The 27108-nt window shown below is 35.7% G+C and overlaps 1 protein-coding gene across 1 annotated transcript; it reads right to left on the bottom strand.

Annotated features, from left to right (window-relative positions):
* Positions 1-625: 625 nt before the first annotated feature.
* Positions 626-16575, bottom strand: LOC106077381 (metal regulatory transcription factor 1-like). Its single transcript, XM_013238150.2, has 10 exons — positions 16056-16575; positions 12479-12619; positions 12128-12207; positions 11625-11775; positions 10351-10482; positions 10112-10185; positions 9370-9474; positions 8182-8318; positions 7895-7988; positions 626-6851 (listed from the first exon to the last, which is right to left on the bottom strand). Exons 1-10 carry the CDS (start codon positions 16385-16387, stop codon positions 5689-5691), a joined length of 2409 nt encoding a protein of 802 aa, XP_013093604.2. The 5' UTR covers positions 16388-16575; the 3' UTR covers positions 626-5688.
* Between the last annotated feature and the right edge of the window lie 10533 nt (positions 16576-27108).

Here is a 27108-nt window from a genome sequence, read left to right as displayed (position 1 = left end):
GGATATACAACAAAAAACAAAATAAGTATTAAAATCACAAAATTGGGAAAAGGGGGGGGGGGACAGACTTGTGTGCAAAGACCACTGAATGAATGTACTAAATGTTACAAAATAACAATAGCAAAATACTTTCAGTAAATTTCTGTTGAGTATTAATATTCAGTTTGGTTTTCAAAAAATTGTGGATTTTTTAAATCTATAAACTTCAAAATCGTTGCATTGTAATGTTGGTGAGCTTACAGGAAATAAACAAATGAATCAAGCAACTGAGTTCATGGATGACAACAAAAAAAACAATTGAACAAAAGTGTGTTATATATCTGCATTCTATTATATAGGAGACTATTTCAGTATTTCCATTTTTAAAAAGTATTCTAAATTGGTGGGCCATGTGACTGGGAGACAACTCCATGTCTCCCTATCAACTTGATGTGTGTGTGTGCTCAAGGCAATACAGAAATGTTCTCCCAGATACAACCTTTCTCACAGGTCCAAAAACTATTCATGGCACATTGAGCAAAAATAATTTAAAAATTTAATGTTTGTCTCTAGGAATGTGAACCTGTGAACCACTCATTTTAAAGAGCACTGCAACAACAAAAAAAAAACACTGACTTAGTGCAAACACCATAAAAATTAGTTTATTATTAATGTGTGAATAAATAGTAACAAGAGTACATCAAACTATGAACATAGTGCATGAGAATATTGGCACACAAGTCTTTGATTCATTTTACACAACAAAGCATCAGATGAAATAGATGGATAAAATGTCGATGGATTACTGGCCTGCATTGTTTCTTTGTTCATACAATACAAGGAGTCCACAGTACAGGGAGTCCATAGTACAGTTGGTTTATAAGTATGTTGGGGTAAATAGTGGAAAAATAACTAACAAAAAAATGGTGCCACTAAAGGACAACAATTGGTTGTGGATAAAGCAAGTCATACGATTTAAGTTACAAAATATGAGCTTTGACAAATATGATACTTTATAAAGAACATTCTTATTATTAAATGTTTACAAGGTGTAGATTGATCAAAAGCACAAGTTGAATGATGAAGTCAATGCTAATCCTATTCAAGAAAGTTTGTATGAAAACTAGTGGAATGGTGACAGAAGAAAACAATGGCAGAATAGATGTGAGACATAATGACTGAGAAATAATAGAAACCAGTTTCAAGTCAAATCAAATAATACAACTGCTTTAGAGAATCAGATAAGTCAGATTTGTACAGTTATAAGATGACTCAATGGTAAAGAAACATTCTTAGATAATTTCTAGAAGAAATTAGATTTTTCATTGGTCTAGTAGGCCTTGAATAAGTTAAGCCTGCTCAAAATGAGTACCAGCCTCAGATTGAGCAGAGATGTCATTATGAATGTTACATAGCTAGCAGAAAAAAAAAAGACATCAGTTAATGAGGGTGTCATGTGGCAAGCACAATGACCAACCACATTACTTTCCCCAACTAATGTCAGGTACTCATCTAAGTTGGGTGGACTCAGGGGTGTCCAAAATTCCCATAATTCAAAATCCTAATCTTCACCAAGATTCAAACCCAATACCCCTCAGTTTGATCACTGTGCCGGCTACATGACACCCTCATCAACTGTTGGTCATAGATACAGATGACTTTTACATAATCAGCCCTATAGGTCACAAGGTCTGAAAAGGGTACTATACTTTTTTTTACACTTTGGTTTGGAGCCCAATAGCGTTACCAATCAGCCACCCCCCTCCCTTTCCAAGTATTTGAGTGTATTATTGACTAGTTCAAATTAAAAACCTGGTAAGGTTGTGTTTTTTTTTCCATCTATGGGTTTAGCATATTTTTAAGGATGATTTCTGGATAAGCTAATCATTTCAATGGGAATAGGCCATATGCTGAGGACAAAGTAGTAGGTGATTTTGTTGAAACCTATTACAAGAAATTGTTCACAGCACATCCTCTGCCCAAAGGATACCTAGATCATGTAGTTGTTACATTTAGTGGATGGATATGAGAAAAGGAAGGAGGCTTAGCTCCAACTGTCTCAATCAACTGCTACTTTCCTTCAAATTGAAAATGATTTCATTAGTACAAAGTGGCAGAATTAATTGTCTGAGTTCTACATGAAAAAAAAAGGCACTTGGTAGATGACCATTTTGTCCTTCAGTATTCAACAGCAACAACCATCCTAGTGGGCCTCTAGCAATAAATTCATTGTTTTGTTTCTAATATATATATTTACATCAGATTTTACACACTCACAACATAAATAGTTCTCCCTCTCATAAACCAATATCACAAATGTGCATGACCTATGTACACTTAGTAGAAAGAAGGGGGAAAGCTAGTGGGACTTGAACTTCACTGTATGGCAGAAAAAAATGATTTATATACAAGTTAATTTAGTATTTTATATTATATGTACAGCAGACATGACTGTATCACAAATGGAAATGGTTATATACAAACAGATACACAGCATGATCTAGTATTGAAAACACAAACATACCAATACATATCTAGACACTGAGTTACTATAAACTCTTCAATGTATTTCTAAAGTGAATAACATTTCTCAAACAACATTTTCTGCTAAAAAAAACAACCCAACTTTAAAACATCTGTAGCCTTCAAAAAACTTCAACATGTTTGTATGCTCACATTTAGTCATCAAACAACTAAATGATCCACTTTTCCTTGATCTATGTGCATTGGTTAATAAAGAGGACAGACAAAGTTATGAAACAAATGTGTCGACATTTTCAATGAATAACACTTATGGCCAGCCAGTACTTTCAACAATAACACATGCTCACCTATGTTTTTACTCAAGACATGGAGCATTGCAAAATAATGTTTTGTATGACTCCAAGTACTGAGAGAAATGAGAGGTTCAGCTGAACATTTAAAATTAATTAGTCCAGATACAATACTGTCATTTTGAAATGCATGTAGTGTACACATGGTGTTGATAATGGTGCTAACCAATATTTGATGACATTTTAAAATTAGATACCTAAACATTGATAGAGAACAAACAAAATTCAAATCTTTAATGAAGGAAATGATTAATACTACATTGTCAATATCACTACAATAGCATTGAAATTCTTGTACAAATCATCTAGAACTTGAAGTATTTATAATGGTATATCAAAACACTAGGAAACTTAAAGTGAACAAAAGCATTTGTGTAAAATACATTGAAGCTCTTGTAATCTCACTTGTTTCATTCTAGCCTGGTCAATGGATTCAGTTGTTTTATCACAGCTTTAGGACATTGGGCCACTAATACAAACAAACTCAGACCAAACAAAAAAAAAACATATTTCTAAAGTAGACACTTTCTTATAAGTTATGTCCCAATATGAATTACACAACTTACTAAGTTTTTGTAACTTACAATATTTAATAAGAGTTGATATCAACTAAGATAAGATAATAAAGAAGAACCAACTATTTCTTTTAAAAAAAAAACATGAGAAAATAACCATTTTACTACATATTGGTAACTAATAGCATTTTGTTAAATTTCATCAACTTGAAATGTCAAGTAAATCATAAAGCAATTCAAGTAGAAACAATCTATACTATAAAGTAGAATATAAGGCGTATGTATGTCCCGAATAGAAATCAAAACCGTTTCACCAGTCTTGATAAAACTTGGCAGAATTGTTCCTTGGGTGCTAACTTAGACCGTAGTGTATGTATTGTAGCCCTAAAACAAACTTAAGACCCTCAAAAAAAAAAAGTTGCCCAACTCTATTCAGCTATTAGTATTTAATAAATCTAGGCCATGTTTATCATGGTTACATGACAGAAGATCGAAAGGATCTAGATCTAATTTTTAAAACTACACTTTGCACAAATAGTTTTTTACTTTGACACAAATAAAATTACAAAATATAGTCTATTGATTTCTTTATTAATAAAATTAAGCTTCAAATTTGTCTTTCAAAAGCATTTTTACATAAATTTGTTCCTAATATCTGCGAAGTCCTGACATACATTCTTTCATTAGACAAGACTGAAATGTTACACATCTCTCTATTCCTATGCCCAGTGAAAACATGCTGTGATTGGACAGGCAATTGAGGCTCTATATGGGTGATAATAAATGTACTAACATAAAATAATTAATAAGCTTATTGAACCTTAAATTCAACCTTAACATGATAGATCAAAAATGTTTAGTGAAAGTAGATGTATTTTACTTAATTTAAACAAAGGAATCTAAGCTTAATCTAGGTCAAAAACTATATTAGACTCTAGATCTAGATCTCAATATATAATATATGCAAGCAAATATTTTTGTAACAAAATGGATTAAGTCGATTAGCTATTTTAATAGCACTGTTCATACTATTTTTACATTCACGCATTCGCTTAACTTATAAGATTATTTTGTTTAATAGTTTGTAATTATTATTATAGCTTTTAAATAACGCTACTTTAATGCATATAGAATGCTCAGTCACAAACCAAGAAATCAGAGACAGGGTTACTGTAGCGATCGGAGCTCATGACGACCTGCTTACTATTGTGAAAAAACGAAAGCTTAAAACCTTTGGCCACATTACAAGATCTACGGGGCTCGCAAAGACCTTTCTTCAGGGAACAGTGCCAAAAAAAAAAAAGAAGAAGAGGCAGACAGAAAAAGCGATGGGAGGACAACATTAAAGAATGGACAGGCCTGCCATTGAGAGAGGTTCTGATCAAGGCAAAAAAAAGGGAGGAATGGAGAAAGACGGTCGACAAATCTTGCCTGGTGCCCCAACGGTCCAACAGACTAAGGGATAGGTAAAGGTAAAAAAGGTAAAAGAATGCTCAGAGTGCTATGGTCCATTCACATTTGTTTCCGTGCTGCCTTTAGGTGCTTATTAAACACAGCTCAACTCAAGTTGGGTGTCGAGCCTCGAGCCCCCTTCATAGGTAGCCAAGCCAAGTTCAAGCGTACTCAGCCACTCGACCACGCTTCCCACAAACTATTCTAATGTACTATATTAGTAACGCGCATATTGAGACCCGCAGGCCCCGGGTAACATATGGCTAGTAATACATATATGTCAGTGTCCAGTTTTTTTGTATCATTTGAATGCTGTTCAATGCATAATGAAAACTCAAAAAAAAATTTTATTATTTTGGTCTCCAGTTCAAGACTTACTGTAATGTGGAGAGTGTCCAACCTGGTTCATAGATAGAAGTAAAAAAAAATTGATGCTTATAGAATCCTGAAACGATAGTGCCTAACCAATGTATGGAAATCACAGTCAAAGAAATCCTCATTGGAACATTTACTGTGAAGCAACTCCTACACTACACTCTTATGAAAACTAACCGCATTTGCTCTCAATAATAATATATTTGTACAGGCTATTGCAACATTAAAACCCCAACCATTCAGCTCTAAAGCACAGAATTCAAAGAAATATCAAATCATCCTTCTAGTGATCTAAGAAAAGACTGACAATACATACACACAAAATGTAACAAAAGTATTGCCTATAAAGAAAGAAATATTCTGCTGAGCAATTGTTTATAAAGATGAATTAATCCAACAAGTGATAGTGCTAATCATGTTTTAGTGTAACATTCCCCATTCTATCTTTCTAGGATTAATAAACTCCAGTTCAGTAGCAAAGATAAAATAATTTAAACATAGATATTGCTTGTTTGAATTTTGAGATGTAAACCTTAAGTATTTGTTTTGATTGGAACAAGCTCAATAATAGGTCCCTTGTCTGTGTTGCTATAAATAGGAACAAACACTTGATTCAGCACAATGCTATCAGGATATGTCCCTGTTAACATAGATATTGGAATTCCTTTTTGTATGGCTGAGATAAGTGTTCCGTCAGGTGCCAGGGCAAGTCCAGAAACAGCAGCTGAATTAGCCAGGGAGGGTGAGGGTGTACATGACTTAGGGCAGGCTGCTCCAGAGGAGGCAACATGAGTGTGTGCCACTGGTGGACACTTCAGAATGACAGGGGGCACTGAGTTATCTGTGAGGTTCAGCGACACAGAAGTGCTGGCCTCATCCATGCTGGGCACGGCAGAGCATGCCGCTGGGTCCATCAATGTCAGAGATGAGAAAGACGCACCACAGCTTTGATCTAAGTTATCACTGTTGAAGCTAAATGATACATTCGGCTGGCTGTTCAACTGTATTGATGGCACTCCTTGAGAAGGAAGCCCCTTCAATGTGACCAGGTCTGCAACTGTCTGAATAGGGCCTGATTGAAGGGTGGGTAACACATGAGCAACAGAATATGCAGGTGTGGTTGGTAGCAAAACAGATGTCTCTGTGCTAGGGTTCTGTGAGGTGACCATCCCTAGACCAGGCATGGAGCCTAAGGTACCACTATTAGCTGCCATAGAATGACTTGCAGTAAGACTGGAATGGTCCAACATTGCACATGCAGCTGAGCATGGGGCCAATGAAGAAACAGAGTCATTCCGCAGCAAGACAGATGTAGGTATCTGCACAAGGCCCCCATCTCCACTTTGTACCATGACTGTGTTGTTTCCTAGTAGAGACTTGACTAGCTCAGATGTCAGCATGTTAAGGTCAGAAATGCCAGCTGGAAGAGTAAGCAATGTGTCTGCAGCCTCATTTGCATTCACTGCACCAACCAGATGGACATTTGGCGACACAGTTCCTTGTTCCCCAGGCTTGGACTGCAGTATTCCCACCTGGGGTGTCTGCACCAAACTGTTGACTGCACCAACTTGCAATGTTGATGGGAGCATGGCTACAGATTGATTGGACATGTCAAGACAAACTGAAGTTTGTTGTGGAGAAGTCCCTAAAGATATCACAGGTCTTAAAATCTCTTGTACCATTCCTGAAGAGACACCTGCAAGCAAAATTAACAATGCATTTATGTAAAGAATAATATCAAAGAAACAACTCATTTAAAAAAAATGAAACCTTAAATCAACCAATTATATTAAAAGATAATTAAATACTTATACAAATTTTTAATAAAATGGATGTATGACAAATGATAAAGGACATAAACATGAATAAAGTGTTTTAGTCTCAAAGTTTAATGAATAAAGTGTTTCAGTCTCATAGTTTAATGAATAAAGTGTTTCAGTCTAAAAGTTTAATGAATAAAGTGTTTCAGTCTCATAGTTTAATGAATAAAGTGTTTTAGCCTCAAAGTTTAATGAATAAAGTGTTTCAGTCTCATAGTTTAATGAATAAAGTGTTTCAGTCTCAAAGTTTAATTAATAAAGTGTTTCAGTCTCATAGTTTAATGAATAAAGTGTTTCAGTCTCAAAGTTTAGTGAATAAAGTGTTTCAGTCTATAAAGTGTTTCAGTCTCATAGTTTAATGAATAAAGTGTTTCAGTCTCAAAGTTTAGTGAATAAAGTGTTTTAGTCTCATAGTTTAGTGAATAAAGTGTTTCAGTCTCAAAGTTTAGTGAATAAAGTGTTTCAGTCTCATAGTTTAATGAATAAAGTGTTTCAGTCTCAAAGTTTAGTGAATAAAGTGTTTCAGTCTCAAAGTTTAGTGAATAAAGTGTTTCAATTTTCCCTGAAAAATTTGAATTGTTTCTTGCACATCTCTTTGAAAAAAAAAATATATATATACTATTTCTTTCATTTCGTTGCATTCCCTCCTTCCTTGAGAATGGCTAGATACTGACATGGCTAGGTTATTTAACAGTTGAATACATTTTGGAATGAGCCACTCTCTGCAAATGTAAACTATGTTGTTCTTATTTGTATTTTAATGTTACTATCAAATGGCATCTAGTATTTTTTTAGCACATGGCATTTACTGCTTGACCTTTTCCATTCACAAATAGACCTTACAAATACTAGAACTAGAAAGAGTCTAATCATTCCTGTATTGTGGTTAAAACATATAAGATAGATAGATATATCTCACTGTCTTCTCCAGAGGTTATTTCTTGAGAGTAGTTTTCACTGACAATCTGATTTGAATACATGGATTTTATCACCTGCTCTACACTCAGAGGAATCTGAAACAGAACATTCCATTCAGTGATAAGGTGAAAATAAAAGTAAACATTTAGCACCCATTAAAACTTCTAACATGAGAACATTTGCTTAAATCATTGTGAAGTAACTATGAGTTGTAAGGACAACAAAATCCACTTTATTATAGTGAGTAGAACCCAGTCTAACACAAGAAAAGAAAAACAACAAACTCACATCTTCAGGTTCATTTTTGACTGGCTCTAAGCCAGGGTTGGGATTGACTAGTATCACATTCTGTAGTGTAGACATGTTTTCACAGCTGTCATCATGGCAACCACCAGAACAGCCTTTAGTACTGCTGAGCTGAGAACCTGAAATATCAAAATACATGGGAATCAAATCATTTACAAGTATTAACCAAAAAGACAAGATTACATTTTTATTACAAGTTTTTGTTCCTACAAAAATATCACTCAAATATTTTCTGTCTTTCATTAATGCTCATTTGTAATCATCTTCAAACAGAATGTTTTCAACATCACAAAGCAAGCAAGATAAAGCAGTCACTGCAGTTGCAGGCACATTTGACCTTTCCATCTTAGAGCCTTGTGTGTATAGAAACCAGTATCTCCCTATTTATGTAGCTCTACAAAATAAGATTGTACAGTGATGAGGTCTACTTGTTCTTTTTTAGCTGAAAAGTTTTACCTTTTTTTTTCACCATGAACCAGGTAGTTCTTGGAAAGGATTCTCTCATCCCAAGGCTTTAAGACATTATGTCTTTAATCATATAATTCTACATTGGAGGGGATGCTTTAAGACATTATGTCTTTAATCATATAATTCTACATTGGAGGGGATGCTCTCATTCCAAGGCTTTAAGATATTATGTCTTTAATCATATAGTTCTACATTGGCAGGGTCCAAAATTGAGCCAAAGCAGGGTTTGTGGTATTTGACTATTTTTACAATGTACTGCATTGTAAGCTTTTTTTTTCTTCTTGGAAATTCCCAGGGCTCTAAATGAAGGCATATAGGTGTGGAAGTGTGAAAGGTCACAATATCACAGAGATATTCTGTATCCCATCACCAATAAACAAGACCAAGTATTCAGTGCAACAGACATCAAGTCAAGAATAAACAAAGCAAGAGTAATTTAAATATGCTTTAAAACATAACTTTAAGAATTACTAACAGCCAGAACCGAGGTGCGAGATCAATCCAGCATTGCCATTAAAAGTTCATAGTTGACTAGGGATACTGGAATCCTGTTCAATAATTATAACATAAAGTGGCATAGCAAAGTACCTCACATAATAACAAAAGAACACATGGGACTGCAGAAATGGATAAATGAATGGTCATGATTAATGTGGCACATTAGTAGTAATATAATTATTTTACAAATATGATCATGTTTACCTTTCTCTGATTCCTTGCCATGTTTAGAAACATGAGACTTTAAGCTATAGACAGAAGTAAATGCTTTGCAGCAACCATCTTGTGTACATTCATAGGGTTTGTCTCCTGCAACACACAAAGAGAAGAATAAAGATTGTATCATTTACTTGAACATGTTTCATAAAACTATTCTAGACCAGGGATTCATATAATTCTTTAGTTTCAACCATTCTGAAGAATAATAAGACTTTATTCAATTTTTTTAAATTGTACCACTAGCATCAAAGGGAATCTAGATTACCTGTATGAATTCTGTTATGAGACTTTAAATCTATTTTTTTTAATTGTACCACTGGCATCAAAGGGAATCTGGATTACCTGTATGAATTCTGTTATGAGACTTTAAATCTATTTTTTTTAATTGTACCACTGGCATCAAAGGGAATCTGGATTACCTGTATGAATTCTGTTATGAGACTTTAAATCTATTTTTTTAAATTGTACCACTGGCATCAAAAGGAATCTAGATTACCTGTATGAATTCTGTTATGAGACTTTAAATCTATTTTTTTAAATTGTACCACTGGCATCAAAGGGAATCTAGATTATCTGTATGAATTCTGTTATGAGACTTTAGATCTATTTTTTTAAATTGTACCACTGGCATCAAAAGGAATCTAGATTACCTGTATGAATTCTGTTATGAGACTTTCAATCTATTTTTTTAAATTGTACCACTGGCATCAAAGGGAATCTAGATTACCTGTATGAATTCTGTTATGAGACTTTAAATGATGACTTGCTGCAAAAGCCTTTCCACAACCATTTTCATTACATCTATGAAACAGAACAAAAAATACAATTCAACATTATTGTACCATTATTATTATTTTCAATTTAAAAACACATTAGAAAATCTTTTTATTAAACAAATCTTTATAAAATGAAACATTTTAACTAGGAACCTGTCTATATACTAATGAGACTCTATGCCCCGCTTACATAAATGGTTTCTCCCCAGTGTGAGTTCGAATGTGTTTTCTGAGATCACTCAAAGTGGTGAAGTATTTGGTGCAACCATCTGAGCCACATTTAAATGTTTCACCTGTGTGAAGCCTTTCATGAGCTCGCAATCTAAAATACATTTCAAAAAAAAAAATTTAACAAACAGAATGTAGGATGAAGGCGTACTGAGAAAATAACAATTTAAAAAGAGAGAGAGAATCAAATGAATGGAAAGAAGTTTTAAACAGCAGGTGGGTGTTTATGTTCTTTTCAATGTTGTTACAAAAAGTGGTTTGTCTGATCTCAATTGGGGATAGGGGGAATAAAACTAGGATATAAGGATCTTTTTTTCCTGAAGATATCTTGAACTTGTAACGCGACTCTGTAACAATGCTCCAAGCATTGATTTGACCCACCATAGTGTGCAGTTCAACGCTGGCAACATCAGTGATTTGAAAGGTGGTTTGTTTTTTTTTCTCACATGTTTTCAATTGCTTAAAACTTATATCTTGCAGAGAAAAAGGCTTTATTTTCTTTATATTGATGTACTAGATAGTAGTGACATGAGATAATCGGCTCAAGACTATCTTTACATTGTCCTTTAAGTGTATTATATATAAATTATGAATAAATGTCCTTAAAAAAATTATTTGTAATAATTTGGATCATAATTTATTTCCTAGAGCTAGAACTGTTGACTTGTCCACCATTAGCCAGTTTTCTTTTTCCTATGGTAGTAGTGACATGGATAACAAGCTCAAGATTTCCATTTGATGTCTTTTAAATGTTTTATAATATATACAAGTTTTGTGCGACTCTATTATTAAAAAATTTTTTCCTAGATCTGGTCCAAATCTAGATCCTGGAGACTTTGCAGTGGGTTAGTTTTCATATTTAATATTCATTAATATTAATTATTGTTTATTATTGTTTTTCAAGTATTAATTTGTGTTAAATAAAAAGTACATGCATTCTCCTTTAATTTAATACCAAAACATATAGTTTTTTAATAACAAACAAAAAAGCTATAAAAATTTAATAAAAGCATTTTTTCGCTCTCCATAAGGGCAAAAATATTAATTTCGTCCAAATATAAAAAAATAATTCCAAAGTCAAAGAATTAAGAAAATTTTAAAAAAGATAGCTGAGCCTAAAACTTAAATTTCTCAACTTTATCTAGTAAATAAAAAAAAAAAAAAGCAAAAAAAAAAAACTATACTACATGGTCACAATCGATTGGAAAACAATCTAGACTTTATTTATAACGATACCTGTAAATTGTATTGAAAGATTTCTCACAGCCTGGTTTATCACATTCATATGGTTTCTCATTTGTGTGGACCCGGACATGAATCTTCAGTGAGTATGAAGTCAAAAATCTCTTACCACAGCCCATCTCACTGCATACAAAGGTATACTCCCCTGAGAACAGAAGGAATCAGTTCATTTGGAAGAATGTTTTCTGAGTAAATGTTGCAACAAACAAAGGCTAACATTAAAAAAGACAACTGACACAGTTTTGTATTAGCTTTTAATTTAAATGTTTCTCCTTTAGACAGGGAATTAGTGTTTCTCTGTTTCTGTAGTTGACAGTTAATGACACGTTTCAGTGACAGGGCCAAGATCAATCATAATCTATCATTCATTTTTTTTTTAAATAGAATATAATATTTTCTGATTTGCAGCCATAGTATATGGACATGGTTTTCTATGTTTTACTTTGTTTATAACAAGTGGGTAGCAAAAATACATAAACAAAGTCAAATTGGATTACCCCGATGTGTTTTTTCATGAGTTTTCAAATTGCCAGGTGTACTGTATGTTCTAGCACATCCAGAAAATGTGCACTTGAACCTATGCACAGAACAAAAAATGCATTTAGGTTTATTTAAACTGTAAAAAAAAAACACAGCATATTGAAAGAATTAAATTATTCAATACATGCAGAGTCTGTTATGGAGTGTGTGTCTATTTGCTGATTAAATTATTTTTTTTAAGGATTGTAGCAGATAAGAACGTCTGAGGATGGAGGAGATGAAAAAGGAAACAACATGTTAATTGTGTGGTGAAAGCAATATATTTGAGTAAGTTTTGAGAGACATTTTCTAATTCATTCACCAGTTACCTGGTGACTTCTTTAGCTTTGGTTCTGGGATTCTGGCTTTCAATAGTTAGTGTAGCATGGGATGGGTTGGATGGCATCTTGCTGCTACCAGGATTGATTTGCATAAGGATTTCATCCTCTGAGATAGTATGATGAATGTAACTGAAACAAAAAAAAATAGAGGAATTTAAAGAAACATAATGTTCATGGTTTCTATCTTCAAACAAAAAAAAATTGAATTCATTCAAAAATGCAGATTTTTAGTAGGGAAGATTTATATTAAACAAAAATGAATATAAGCTTTTACATAGATAAATAAAAAGTAAAAGAAACAAAAAACAAGAGGAGAAAACATTATTCCAACAAATCTAAAACAGTCCTTAAAATAACAGAGATGACATGGAAAATGAGGATGCTTATGCAAGATCATACAAAGTTACAGCGGAGGAGGCAAAGAGCAGCGTCTCCAGAGAGATCCTTATCCTTATTATAAAGGGAAGAAATTATTGTTTGATATAAGTTATTTAAAAAGTTCTGTTTGTTGTCAATTTATTGCTATGAATGAATGAGTTTATTAACAACAAAAATATATTACTTGTGTTTAGTTTTCAATTGTGATAGCTATTAAAAAGATTTACTGAAAACATGTTGTTTTTTTTATTAAAAACAAAAACAAAAAAAAAAAGTACATTGTATGCACATTCCTATTTTCCACACAACGTTATGGTAGGCATCCCCATAGTTTATGATGCTGCCAAGGTATATGAACTTGTCCAACTCTTCAAGCTTTGACTCGCCAAGTCTAACAGGAGCACCCTTTGCCTTATAGCCAACTCACAAAATTTTAATCTTATCCAAGTCTATGTGGAGGCCAATTTTGGGTGCCTCTCTATCTGTCATTTCTTGTATGCATTTATTTGTAGCCCCCTGTAGTGCAAAGTCATCGCAGAAATCCAAGTCCGTCATTCGGTTTTGTTCATGCCATAGAATACCAAAGGCAGGCTGATTCATTGCTCAGTGGACACTTTCAAACGCTTTCTTCAAAGTCTATGAAACTGATCGTTAGCCATTGTTAGTACTCGAGACTTTGTTCTATGATATTTCATAGAACGAAGATCTGCTCTGCACATGATCTGCCTCTTCGGAAGCCTGCTTGCTCTTCTCTGAGCCTCTCATCTACAGAAAATTCCTCTCTACTCCTTAAAAATTAAGTAAATAATAGAGAGTAGAATGAACTGACCAACGCATAATTTTTCACCTCAGATTCCGGAATGTCATAAATATGTTCTTGAAGCTAAAAGTCAGGTCTAGTAAACTTGAGATTGTTTCTTGCGCCTCTCGCAAAAATGATGTACACTTTTTATTACAAGATGTTATGATGTAACAATATTTTAATCATATTTTAAACATTGGTAATAATATCATTTTACTTGGCTAATAAACATGGATTAATCATTACAATGAAACTATAACTTTTTTGTCACTCGAAAAAGAACTTGACCGGCTTCAGCCCCCCTTTTTTGGTCCTGATGTTATGACTAGGGAATAGAATCCAACTTTTAAAGTTTGGGTTCTGTTCGGTCAGATTTAAGTTCGGGTTCGGTTCAGTTCGATGACGATTATAGTTCGGGTTAGGTTAGGTCTAAAGTTTGGGTTCAGGTCGGTTCGATGTTATGATGTAGGTAACAGAAAAATTTGTTACATGTAATTATTTTTAATTCAATTATTAATTAGATGAAACAGCGATGTGAAACCATATTCGGCCAGTGGGCCATTTTTATTTGCAAGATTCATGTCGCAAGCCACATAACAGAAAAGATACAAAAACATTACATAAAAAAATAAAGCACTTTTATTAGAAATCCGTGGATATAATTTTTTAAAAAGTTTCCCTTTCAGACCTTACGATCTATAGGGCAAATGATGTAAAGGTCATCTATTTCTGTGGTCCTCGGCTAACGAGAGTGTCATGTAGCCTTTATGTTTCCCTCAACTAACGTCAGGCACCCATTAGATCTAGTTGGACTCAGAGGTGACCTTACGATCCCGAAACTGAAATCTAAGTCTTCACCAAGATTCAAACCTGGGATCCCTCGGGTTGCAAGCCAAGCGCTTTACCACTCAGCCACCGTGCCTCCCATTTGAATATAATATTTACACTAATTCATGTTTATGTAGGAAGTTTATCCAAAACCAATTTCTTAAGATCCCACTGCATTGATGATACACCAAGTTGAAGTACTGAATCTAGATGATCGTCTGTAAGGCGATGACGCCACAAAGTTTCCCCCCTTTCTGCCCGCTAAATGAAAGAGTTGTAATTTCATTTAGAAGGCGCTTATATCAGTCTGATTCAGCTTCTTGACACAGAGGTTCCGTTTGACCTGAAAATACTTCTGGCAGTATCAGTAGTCACTTCCACTAATTACTCCCAAAGGAAAGAAGCCTACTTCTCCATGATGTTTGAAATTTCTTTGAACAGGTCTTTGCCAGTGGTGGTCCCAAAGAATGTTTCTCATAGCAGATATCTTTTCTGTGATTTAAAAATTGCTTTTTGCATTGCGAACAAGTAGCAAGAGTCGAACGCTATCAGTTATGTTGGCGCTAATGGTTTTAAATTTCAAGCTCTTCTGCTCTATCTCTTAGTTTTTAATTGAGATTCCTAACTGTCTTGCAAAAAAGAGTGGCAGCTTCAACTCAACTGCATTCTTATTTTCATGACACATTTCTTCCATCACTGATATTGACCCCCAACTAAAGCTTTCCCTGCCCAAGTCTAAAAAAAAGGCTTCATTTCACTACTTAAATTGTGAGCATTTCTTTACCATGCCCTTACCACTGACTCATTTTCTTGTCCCTTCTTGGTAAATAATCTTGTCAATCCTCTAATCTCTAGGCGTTTCTTAGCATTTTTTTTCTTGGTGGCTCAAACTAAGAATGCCACAATATTTGTTTATTGATTTCATAATGCTGTTTAAGTTTTATGTTCTTTAAAAACAGCCACAAACATCTCTATACCAATAAAAAATATTGGCTTATTTTCGTGCTCCATAAAAAGGCAAAGATCTGTCCACTTTTTCTGGTAGTTTCTACATTAAGAGTCTACTTTCGTTTCTTCGACTCTCCCATCTCATTAAAGCACATATACTAAATGTTACAGTACCCTGTAATGTCAAGATCATTGAAATAAAGAATCACCCTTTGTGTCAGGATTTTGTGATTTTACCATCACAAAAGAGATACAAGACACCGATAGCAAAGACAAACAGACACAAACACTCTTTTGTTCCCCTGGCAATCAAATCATGGTTATTGATTGAATTGATTCTACTACTAGATGTTTGTTTTGTAAAATGTTTTACATGTTTCGGATGTTCCTTCAGAGTTGAAGATAATTACTTCCTAGTCCAAACCTCCCGCAGGACGACAGGGGATGGGAGCGGGCAGGGTTTGAACCCTGGACCATCGATAAATCTGAATGTCAGTCCAGCGCGCAAACCGCACAACCAGGCAGCCATCCAATCTATAATCTAAATCTAAATTAAGAATGGAGTCAAAGTGATGATTGATGATTCAGATCTAGACTATATAAACTTACCCATCGTGATCATTATCATTTATTTCATCGATGTCATTTTCAATAATAAAATTCGAATTTGAAGCATTAGATTTCATAGATCTAGATCTAGTTGCTCTGTCATTGATTTCTGAAGTTTTCTTGGAGCCATCTGACTCAAATGATATATCCCCTTCGCTTTTAGATCTAGTTATAGATCTAGATCTATTTGTTTTATCGTCAGTATCTTCTTCTGGGTCTTCATCAACACAAACTTGAGTTATAGAACTCATGTCTTCCATGTTTTCATCATCTTCAAATTGTAAAAAATCAACAAAGTTACTGTCACTTTCAAAATCCGAATATGGTTCCATTTTGTCAATAATATTTAGCGATGACCTTACGGTCTTACGCTACCAAATTGTTAAGAATAACAATATTAGATCTTTTCTTGATATAGATATCTAGAATCAAGATCTAATTCAACACCCTTGAAGGCGACTTCCCTTACCAAGACGTCCAAAAGACTTTTCTTTTCTTCCTAAAGATGTCTAGATCTAAGCGTATTGCCAACTTTTAACTAACAAATCATCCGTAAGGATGTATTTTACTATTTAGATTTAGATCTAGATAAGATAAGATAATATAAGATAAGATAATTTTTTTGGACCCAATCAAATGGAAATTCAGTTTGACAACAATTGACAACCTCAGCGTAACTGGTAACTACTGTAACAATAACATTATAGATGCAAATACAAACAACATTTACACACGAAACACATAGGCTACACACTCACAACCAGCGCTTTATGAATTAGACTTCTATGAACTTCTCGATGATGACAGATGATCTTGTAACACTCTGACCGACAGTGGGATGAAGGAGTTTTTAAATCTTTCTGTTTTAGTTCTAATGGAAAGGAGACGACCACTTCGTTCAGATCTTATGTAATAGTGGTTTCTTGAGTGTTTTGGAAAGGCATCTTTCATAGAAAAGCTCTTCAAGAGATGGTAGCTGTGTTCGAGTGATAGGCCTATACGATGCTTTTTTTAATTAGTCTATTTAGTCTAAGTCTTTTTGCAAGTGAAGTATTACCATACCAGCAGGTGATGGCAAAGTTAATTAGACTGCTGATGTATAAAAAAAAAAGTTTAATTATTGTTTAGTCGATGTTAAACTTCCTTAGCTTTCTAAGATAGAAAAGACGTTGGTGAATATTTGTGTAGCCTAAAGGTTTTGACAGTGTTCACTCCATTTCAGTTTGTTGTTGATGGTTGTACCCAGAGGCGGACTCGGTGTTAAAATCGGCCCGGGCATTGTATATATAATGGGCATTCAATAGTCTGACGGTTCCCGGTCATTTAATCATTGCCGGCCACTTCATCCCCGGTCATTTCATCCTTGGTCACTTCATCCCCTGGTTATTTCATCCCCTGGTCATTTCATTCTCTAATCCATCAAAAAATAATTGTAAAAAAGTATGAAATTAACAATATTTCATAGATTTTTTTTATTTACATGACAAAAAGAATTACACATTAATAAATAAGAATATAATATAGGCCTAATGTCATTAAAAATAAAAAAAAAAGAATTAACATTTAGATCTATAGATAGACTATAGAGCTAATGTAAAAATTATTTTTGCGTGTTAATTGAAATCAATAAGATAATCTATTCCAAGTAGATAGGGGCCTACAGAAGACGATTCTTTGATTCGTATTGCTGTACATCATTTGTAATTTCTTTGCCAGTGTTGCGTCTTTCTTAAAGTCAGCGTTTATTGGAATAAATAAAACGTTATATTTGGGTTTGAAATGGCACGCTCAGATTTAAGAAAAAACGATTGACAAATAAAGTGAACGATGGCCGTCAGGAGATAAGTTATCAGCGGCAAGATATGATTCTAGTATTCTAATCGTTCTCATTTCCCAAAAGATTTCCACTACTTCCATCACACCTTGGACTTTGATGATAAATTATGAGCGCTGATTCTCGAGCGGCGTGATCATAATTATTCAAATTGTTCTTATATCTCTCAAAAGATTTTCCCTACTTCCACCACACCTTGGCCTTTGATCATTACATCACGCAATATGTGCAGGATAATATTGACATCCCTACAACAAACAGAAACAATAGAACTAAATACAAACCACGCACTACACTAGATCTACTTATTGAAATATATTCTTTCAACAAGTCTGAAGAGAGAAGGGGGTACACTATAAAAACTATAATAATAAGTCAAAAATATAAAAAGGTATTCTAAACAAACTATGTATATATTCGATGAAATGGTGACTTAAAGGCAAAATTTTAACAGCACAATTACAACAATAACAAAGAAAAAATATTTGATTGGGGATGAAATGACCGGGCATGAAGTGACCAAGGATGAAATGACCGGCCACCAGTCTGACATGTCCTCAAAATCATTATGTTAAGTTTGATAATGTAACAATAACTGTAGGCCTACACATGCATACAGTGAACTCTAGGTATAAGAAACATATAGGCATCATGTTGCTTTTTAATCGCTAAGTGTGTAGGCTATAAAATGATGGAGCCTACTAGACTGACCTCAGTGAACTCTTATACTTGTTCCTCTCGCCGAGGTGGGGATGAAAGAGAGGCCTGATGACAAATAGGCCTATATTATTCAACCTTTGTACTAACTCTCAACACTCATTGTGCCTTGTTATAAATATTTGTCTTTTGTTTATTTAGAGAATCGTAATATGGTAGACAAAATTAAGTCTTCATCTAACCAGATGGTATCATAAAGCACTCAGATATTGAACTTTATACAGTTTTGGTGAATGCATGCATGCATGAGTAACGATGACCTTGATTTAATGGCAGACTTTAGAAAATCTATTTTTGAATGCCGGTAGTAATGACACGAGACATGAGCTTAAACAATACTTGCCACTGCTCTTGACAGACTGATTGATTTTGAAAATTAGCTTCGATTGTTAAAAAGTTGTTGGCTATTCCTGTCATAAGTAGGCCTACTGCGAGTGAAAGTGTAGGCCTATTTTCAGTGTGTGGAATGACAATGAACGATATTAGCTAATGGTTAGGCGAAACCCAGTAAAATTAGTTACTTGTTATTTACACAAATTGTGTACTTTCTCTCACAAAAATAAATAAATAAACGCCTGGAGGAGGGGCGATAGCTTATGTCGCCCTAAATCTGGATCCGCCAACGGTTTCAGTGGTCTACTCTACTACGTGTGAACTGGTACAAGATGCACATGTGCCAACTTTGGTTGCAATAAACTGATGTCGATACAAAGAGAATAAATTATTTGGGATAATCATGATACACACTTTCGATTGTAAACAAGTCACCGCGGACCGGGTGTCAAAATTGGCTATGGTATTATTATCCGACCATATAATTGCGTCCCATATGATAATGATGAGCATCCATTCGTACCAGCAGTCCTCATAATATTCAAAGCTTGATAATGCATAGGGAAATAAACTCATTCATTTCGTGGGTTTAATTTGTAGGCTTACTAGCTATGTTCACATTTAAGGTCAATAAAAAGCTTTACATTGTTAGGTAATCATTTAGGTTCTATGTAGGCCTATAAAAGACTGAATCTCACTACACGCATAGTAGACGGATAAAGACTGTTCAATTATTACGAAATTTGTTATAATAATAATGGGATAATAATAATAATGGCAATGTCTTCGATTCCAGAGATTAAGGATGAGTCCAGTGTTTCAGATGACAACGCAAACCAAGTTGCAACTTACATATTTTTCCCCCTCTCGTGCAGACCAAGCCGTTGTTCGCCGATTGTCTATTTCATTTTTTCTTTTCGTCTTCTGCGCCAGTCTTCACTAATTTAAGGGCATTTATTTGGCTCTCAAACGCGAGAGCTCTCCAACTATCTCTTTCAGATGCCATCTGCTGCCAGCTACTTTCCTCTATGCCGGTGAGGGCGAAGTGGAGCTTTTCGCTCTCATGCGAGATAAGTGTCCGACCCAGCATCTGTCGAATGGCAATTAGTGCTTCCATGCTGTCCACAGGGTTGACCTTAGACCGATTGCTCCGAATTGGCCCCACGCCTGGCACGTACCCCGAGGAGCATGAGTTGAGGAAAGAGTATAAAATGAGCTAGTTGCCACGGCTATGCTAAAACATCTCTTCTTCCATGTCAGATAAACCAAGAAACACTTTGTAAAAAGAACTTGATCTGGTGGTCAGTCTGTAACGAGACTTTCTACTATACTCTGATGGCAAAGAAGCCAAAGCCCGTTTCGGAAGGTAGAGTCTTATAAAACGTCATTAATCGCGCGTAGGACTTTTCAGCGGTTTTAGGCCTGCATCTAAACTATTCTTTAATTAGTGATCCAAATTAGAGATGGGAAACGAACCGAGCCCGAAACGAACGAACCGAACTCGAACCTCACTTATGACCGAACCGAACCCGAACTTTGAAACTGCTCGGTAGGAACCGAACCGAACGAACCCTTCTTATCTTAACCGGACTAATTTTGCAATATATATATATATATATATATATATATATATTTGGTTTCATAATAATAATAATAAAAACTTAAATATATGGCTCCTTTTGTCTCGAAAGGCAATGGATGTGTCCAAATGAATCACTGGTTTTGGCTTAATCTTGAGACGGGGCAGAATCTGGTGTGGCTAATCAAGCCAATTCTAGAACGGCAGACTTTGCCACAATTCGTACATGTGTATGCCTCTGATTTAGGGCTAGCGGACAGGGCAGCTTTCTTTTTTTCCCTCTTGATTAAGGCCGCTTCAATTCTTTTGTTCTCAGCAAGGGTTGTCCCAGCACGCACAGTCTGTCTCCATGCACTTCGGTCTTTGGCTATGTTTTCCCACATACTTTCGCTGATGCCTGTGGCTCTCATGTCTCGCTTGTAGACATCTCTATATGTTAGTCTTGGGCGGCCCTTGGGTCTGACTCCTTCCACTTAAATATTTTATTTAAATCCTAATGATTCCATTATCCTTTGATTCCCTTGGGCTTTTCCATGGTGCCGACTCTCCCCTGGCCTTGAATTTTTGCGGGCTGTTTGCAATGTTTGTTTTGAGTCGAATAGCCCGCCCTGTTAGTAGATCTAGTAAGTTGAAAGTCCATTTTAAAATATTGTCATTTTATTTGAAATGGCTGTTAGTTGAGAGTAGAATATTTTTGGAAGATTATAGGTTGTTGGACTCCTTCAATCGTAGAACGACTATGGTTCATCTCGCGCACTTCCTCGTGTGGCCGTGGAGCCCTTATTTGGAGAGACACTTCCGTCCACAAATATCGCAGGTTAAGGTGGCTTTTGCTTCGGTGGTAGAGAAGCTGGCCATTTTTCGCATTGTATGTTTTTCTTCCTGAGCTGAGACCCATGTTCTTCACTGTCCATAGCTTTCTTGGTCACTGTCTCTCTCCATTGGGTGCGGTCTAGAGCTATGTCTTCCCAATGATCAGTATTGATGTTCACTGATTTGAGGTCCTGTTTTATTACATCTATGTAACGGAGGCGGGGGCGATCAGTTTTTCTTGAGCCAGTCGCAAGTTGTCCATAGAGGATGACTTTCGGGATGCGATTGTCCTCCATCCAGCGAACATGTCCAAGCCAGCGAAAGCGGCGTTGTCTGAGCTCTGTAAAGATGCTGGGAATACCTGTTCGGCAAGGATCTCAGTATTGCACACTTTTTCTTTCCATGTGATTTTCAAGATCCTACGGAGACATCGCAAAATGGAATACGTTTAGTTTTCTCTCTTTGCGTAGGTGGTCCATGATGCACTGCCATACAGCAGTGTACTTATAACGCATGCCTTGTAGACTTCCATTTTGGTCACTGTAGTGACCTTCTGGTTTTCCCAAACTCTTGGCCTGAGTCGAGGCAGCCTTCCCTATGCGTTTTTTTTTAATCTCCTCTTCTAGAGACATGTCATCTAGAATTGTGGATCCCAGATAGCAGAATTCGTTTACGGCGTCCAGCTTGTTATCGTCTATGAGGATAGAGGGCGGTGCTGTAGCAGGTAGTCACAAAACATTTGTTTTCTTCGTGATAACAGTTAAGCCATATACTTTACAGGCCTGAGAGAAGCGGGACATTAGTGACTGAAGTTCCTCTTGTGTGTGTGCCACTACCGCTGCGTCTGATTTTATTTTTAAAGAGATTATAGAGTGTAGATATAAATCATTTGTGTTCTAGTTTAAAATAAATTTTAATTATCTTCTTTTCGTAGTAAAATCAGTTAAAAACGGAATCTGTTGTATAAATATTTAATATTAGAACTACTTAATATTTAATTTATATATAACGGTATTTACATTTCTTTTTAGTGTTTTATTTAAAAAATTGTGAAGTATTCCGTATTTGAATATTATTACTATTATGCTGTTTTATATTATTGACCATCAGTATTTTTATTTGCAGCGTTTCTCAAACTTTGGGTCCTCCCCCGGGGGTGGGGATGGCGAGTACCTCGAATTGTGGGAGGGGGGACGCAACTTCCGGACAAAAAGGTGTGTTATAGAGTGTGTATGTGTGTGTCCTGGCGGCGGTAAGAAGAGGTTGGAATTGATGCATTGAGGATGATGAAATTAGCGTAGGCCTAATGCAAATGTGAAACGGCAGACAATCTTGAGACATGAAAGAGTAAAGACGTTGTTTTATGGTGAGCTAGATTTCATTGAAATATCAGTATATTTCATTAATATTACATCTCTATCTTAAGTGAAATATGTGAATTTTGTAGGCTAATAACAGTTAGGCTATATTTAATTGTTCACATAACATATTTTGAAGAAAACATTTTAAAACATTTCCGCTAGTGTGATTCTTCTAGATTTTTTGTCCCAGAATAGTCGAATTTCTTCCGTCTATTGCAATTTATTATAGTGACGACTTTTGTGGGAAAAAAAAACAAACGTCCGCGACAGAGACGTCTTAACACGACGAATATTTTTTAAAAAGATCACGCCCATTACAGAAGTATGTGCGCAATATGTAGGCCTACCTAGAATGTCCTTCACATAATACTATTGGCTGGGGCTGCCTCTTTATTATTAGATTTAATATGGTCCTGGACTTTTTTTTTAGTAGGATGAATAGTGCGTTCTGTAAGAAAACACATCAATATTAGCCTTTAAAAAAAATTCTTTTTTACTAAGAGAAAAAGGTTAGAATACGCTTAGTGCCGAGTCCCGCCCGGAATTAAACCCCTTGCCGACTTGAACGAAAACCTGCCGCATCTTCAATTCTATCTCGATTAAGAAATTTTTACAACGCTTAAAATTTATTTAGGCAACATATTTTGGAAAAAGTAATGCTCATAGGCCTATTATATGTTGCAAAGTAGGCCTACTTGTTTTATGTAAACATTCAAATGAAAGTGTTTTAATCATAACTAATAAATTGCATTAAACCTTATAACTTAATTTTGCTATTACATAATTTCATAACCCGAACCTTAGACCTGACCGAACCAAACCCAAACTTTTCTCGTCATCGAACCGAACTCGAACTTAAATCTGACTGAACCGAACCGAACCCAAACTTTAAAAGTTCGATTCGATTCCCATCTGAAATCCAAAATTACCAAGCTTAATGCTTTTTATAATGATTTATATGACCTTTTAGCGGCCCCCGAAAGAGGAAAAGACGCTATTAGTTTTGTGCGGAATGTCTGTCCGTTTCTCCGTTTGTCCGCCCGTCCCGTTTAGATCTCGTAAACTAGAAAAAATAGTGAAAATCTGACACCATAATATTTTAGACCATTCAAAGTTCTAATGCAACGGCTACTTTTTTCTTTTCTGAAAGCGAAAAATCTAATTTTTAAAATCACTTATGCAAGCAGTTTTTTTTTTTTAAATACACCACTTTTACAACTATTCACTATTAATAGTAACAAACACGAGAGGCTCTTTAGAAGGAGGGAAAATTGCAGATAATATGTTAAGTTGTCTATTTTTTTATTATTTTTTTTTTTAAGGAAAATGTTTTTTTCTTGAGGATTTGTATAAGAGATTGACCCTTTACAAAACAATTAGGTCAATTAGATATTCATTATAAGACATCAGTTAGGCCTGGTTCACATCTAACTTCACATTCACTTTCACCTATCCTTTGATCTGCTGGACCGCTGGGGCACCACACAACATCTGTCAACATTCTTTCTCCATTCTTCTCTGTCATTTGTCTTTGATAGAATTGGATTCTGATGTTCTTTCTGAAAATATTGAAAACTGCTTTTTATCTACCTGAGGCTGTCTGGGTGGACCACTTCGGGGGGGGGGGGGGGGTCGATTTTGAGTTTGTGTTTCCACACAAACTGTCTTTGTAACCTTGTTATGTATAAGAACACGAGCGAAAATTAATGATTCAATGTAAGTTTTAGGCTCTACTAACTTTACTGATCGTGGTGCTTGTTAATAAGTTTGAAAACTGTGGTCGTCGTGGTAATAAAAAAAAAAGGCCTATAGTAGCATTAGAGAATGGAATGGGTAACCTGAATCTTCTTATATAATACAGACGTTACTTCAAAAAAGAAGATGATTACGTCCTACGCGTCATGCATTTAGTCATGCATATTAACCAATGACTTAAATTCTGCCAAGTCACTGGTTTTCCTGGCTAGCTCAGGCAACCCATTCCATGCTCTAATAGCACTAGGGAAGAAGGAGTATTTGTACAAATTTGTCCTAGCATATGGGACGAGGAATGTGCCTTTATCTTTGTGTCTTTCAGAGTATTTTATTAAATTTTGTTTTTGTATTTGAAGATTATGGTTCAGTGTTTTATGTATGATTGCTACTTTACTTTTGAGCCTTCTGTCCTGAAGGCTTTCTAAATTTAGTGATTTTACTAAAGGTGTTACTCTAGTCAAATGTGAATATTCGTTTGTTATGAATCGCACTGCTCTATTTTGTGTCTAGTTTCTTAATGTTTTCTTGGGTTGAATCAGCCGAAAGCCAACGACTTGTGTTGCAGAGTTACAGTCACTGATTAACATGCATGGCTAGATTGACATATGAAATGTGTAGGACGTAATTTTCTTTTTGAAGTAACGTTTGTAATGTCTGTGCCATTTTACGTCTCAAGAGACGATCTATTCCCTATTAGATAGGTAAGATACATTTGCTAAAAATCTCCAACAACTTTATCTCTTGGATGTTTTGCTGGGAAAGCTTTCTTTGCCATTAAGAGATTATATCTAGTTTTAATCGATGGAAGGTAATATATTTGAGCTGTTGCATTAGCTAAAAATTAAATTCATCAAGTCAGATTATTTGAAATAAGTCACCCATATATATGATACATGGAGAGCTTTTCGCTCTCATGCGAGATAAGTGTCCGACCCAGCATCTGTCGAATGGCAATTAGTGCTTCCATGCTGTCCACAGGGTTGACCTTAGACCGATTGCTCCGAATTGGCCCCACGCCTGGCACGTACCCCGAGGAGCATGAGTTGAGGAAAGAGTATAAAATGAGCTAGTTGCCACGGCTATGCTAAAACATCTCTTCTTCCATGTCAGATAAACCAAGAAACACTTTGTAAAAAGAACTTGATCTGGTGGTCAGTCTGTAACGAGACTTTCTACTATACTCTGATGGCAAAGAAGCCAAAGCCCGTTTCGGAAGGTAGAGTCTTATAAAACGTCATTAATCGCGCGTAGGACTTTTCAGCGGTTTTAGGCCTGCATCTAAACTATTCTTTAATTAGTGATCCAAATTAGAGATGGGAAACGAACCGAGCCCGAAACGAACGAACCGAACTCGAACCTCACTTATGACCGAACCGAACCCGAACTTTGAAACTGCTCGGTAGGAACCGAACCGAACGAACCCTTCTTATCTTAACCGGACTAATTTTGCAATATATATATATATATATATATATATATATATTTGGTTTCATAATAATAATAATAAAAACTTAAATATATGGCTCCTTTTGTCTCGAAAGGCAATGGATGTGTCCAAATGAATCACTGGTTTTGGCTTAATCTTGAGACGGGGCAGAATCTGGTGTGGCTAATCAAGCCAATTCTAGAACGGCAGACTTTGCCACAATTCGTACATGTGTATGCCTCTGATTTAGGGCTAGCGGACAGGGCAGCTTTCTTTTTTTCCCTCTTGATTAAGGCCGCTTCAATTCTTTTGTTCTCAGCAAGGGTTGTCCCAGCACGCACAGTCTGTCTCCATGCACTTCGGTCTTTGGCTATGTTTTCCCACATACTTTCGCTGATGCCTGTGGCTCTCATGTCTCGCTTGTAGACATCTCTATATGTTAGTCTTGGGCGGCCCTTGGGTCTGACTCCTTCCACTTAAATATTTTATTTAAATCCTAATGATTCCATTATCCTTTGATTCCCTTGGGCTTTTCCATGGTGCCGACTCTCCCCTGGCCTTGAATTTTTGCGGGCTGTTTGCAATGTTTGTTTTGAGTCGAATAGCCCGCCCTGTTAGTAGATCTAGTAAGTTGAAAGTCCATTTTAAAATATTGTCATTTTATTTGAAATGGCTGTTAGTTGAGAGTAGAATATTTTTGGAAGATTATAGGTTGTTGGACTCCTTCAATCGTAGAACGACTATGGTTCATCTCGCGCACTTCCTCGTGTGGCCGTGGAGCCCTTATTTGGAGAGACACTTCCGTCCACAAATATCGCAGGTTAAGGTGGCTTTTGCTTCGGTGGTAGAGAAGCTGGCCATTTTTCGCATTGTATGTTTTTCTTCCTGAGCTGAGACCCATGTTCTTCACTGTCCATAGCTTTCTTGGTCACTGTCTCTCTCCATTGGGTGCGGTCTAGAGCTATGTCTTCCCAATGATCAGTATTGATGTTCACTGATTTGAGGTCCTGTTTTATTACATCTATGTAACGGAGGCGGGGGCGATCAGTTTTTCTTGAGCCAGTCGCAAGTTGTCCATAGAGGATGACTTTCGGGATGCGATTGTCCTCCATCCAGCGAACATGTCCAAGCCAGCGAAAGCGGCGTTGTCTGAGCTCTGTAAAGATGCTGGGAATACCTGTTCGGCAAGGATCTCAGTATTGCACACTTTTTCTTTCCATGTGATTTTCAAGATC

Source organism: Biomphalaria glabrata, chromosome 6 (assembly GCF_947242115.1).
Source record: "Biomphalaria glabrata chromosome 6, xgBioGlab47.1, whole genome shotgun sequence".
Lineage (NCBI taxonomy): Eukaryota > Metazoa > Mollusca > Gastropoda > Planorbidae > Biomphalaria > Biomphalaria glabrata.
This window is presented reverse-complemented; position numbering and strand designations above follow the sequence as displayed.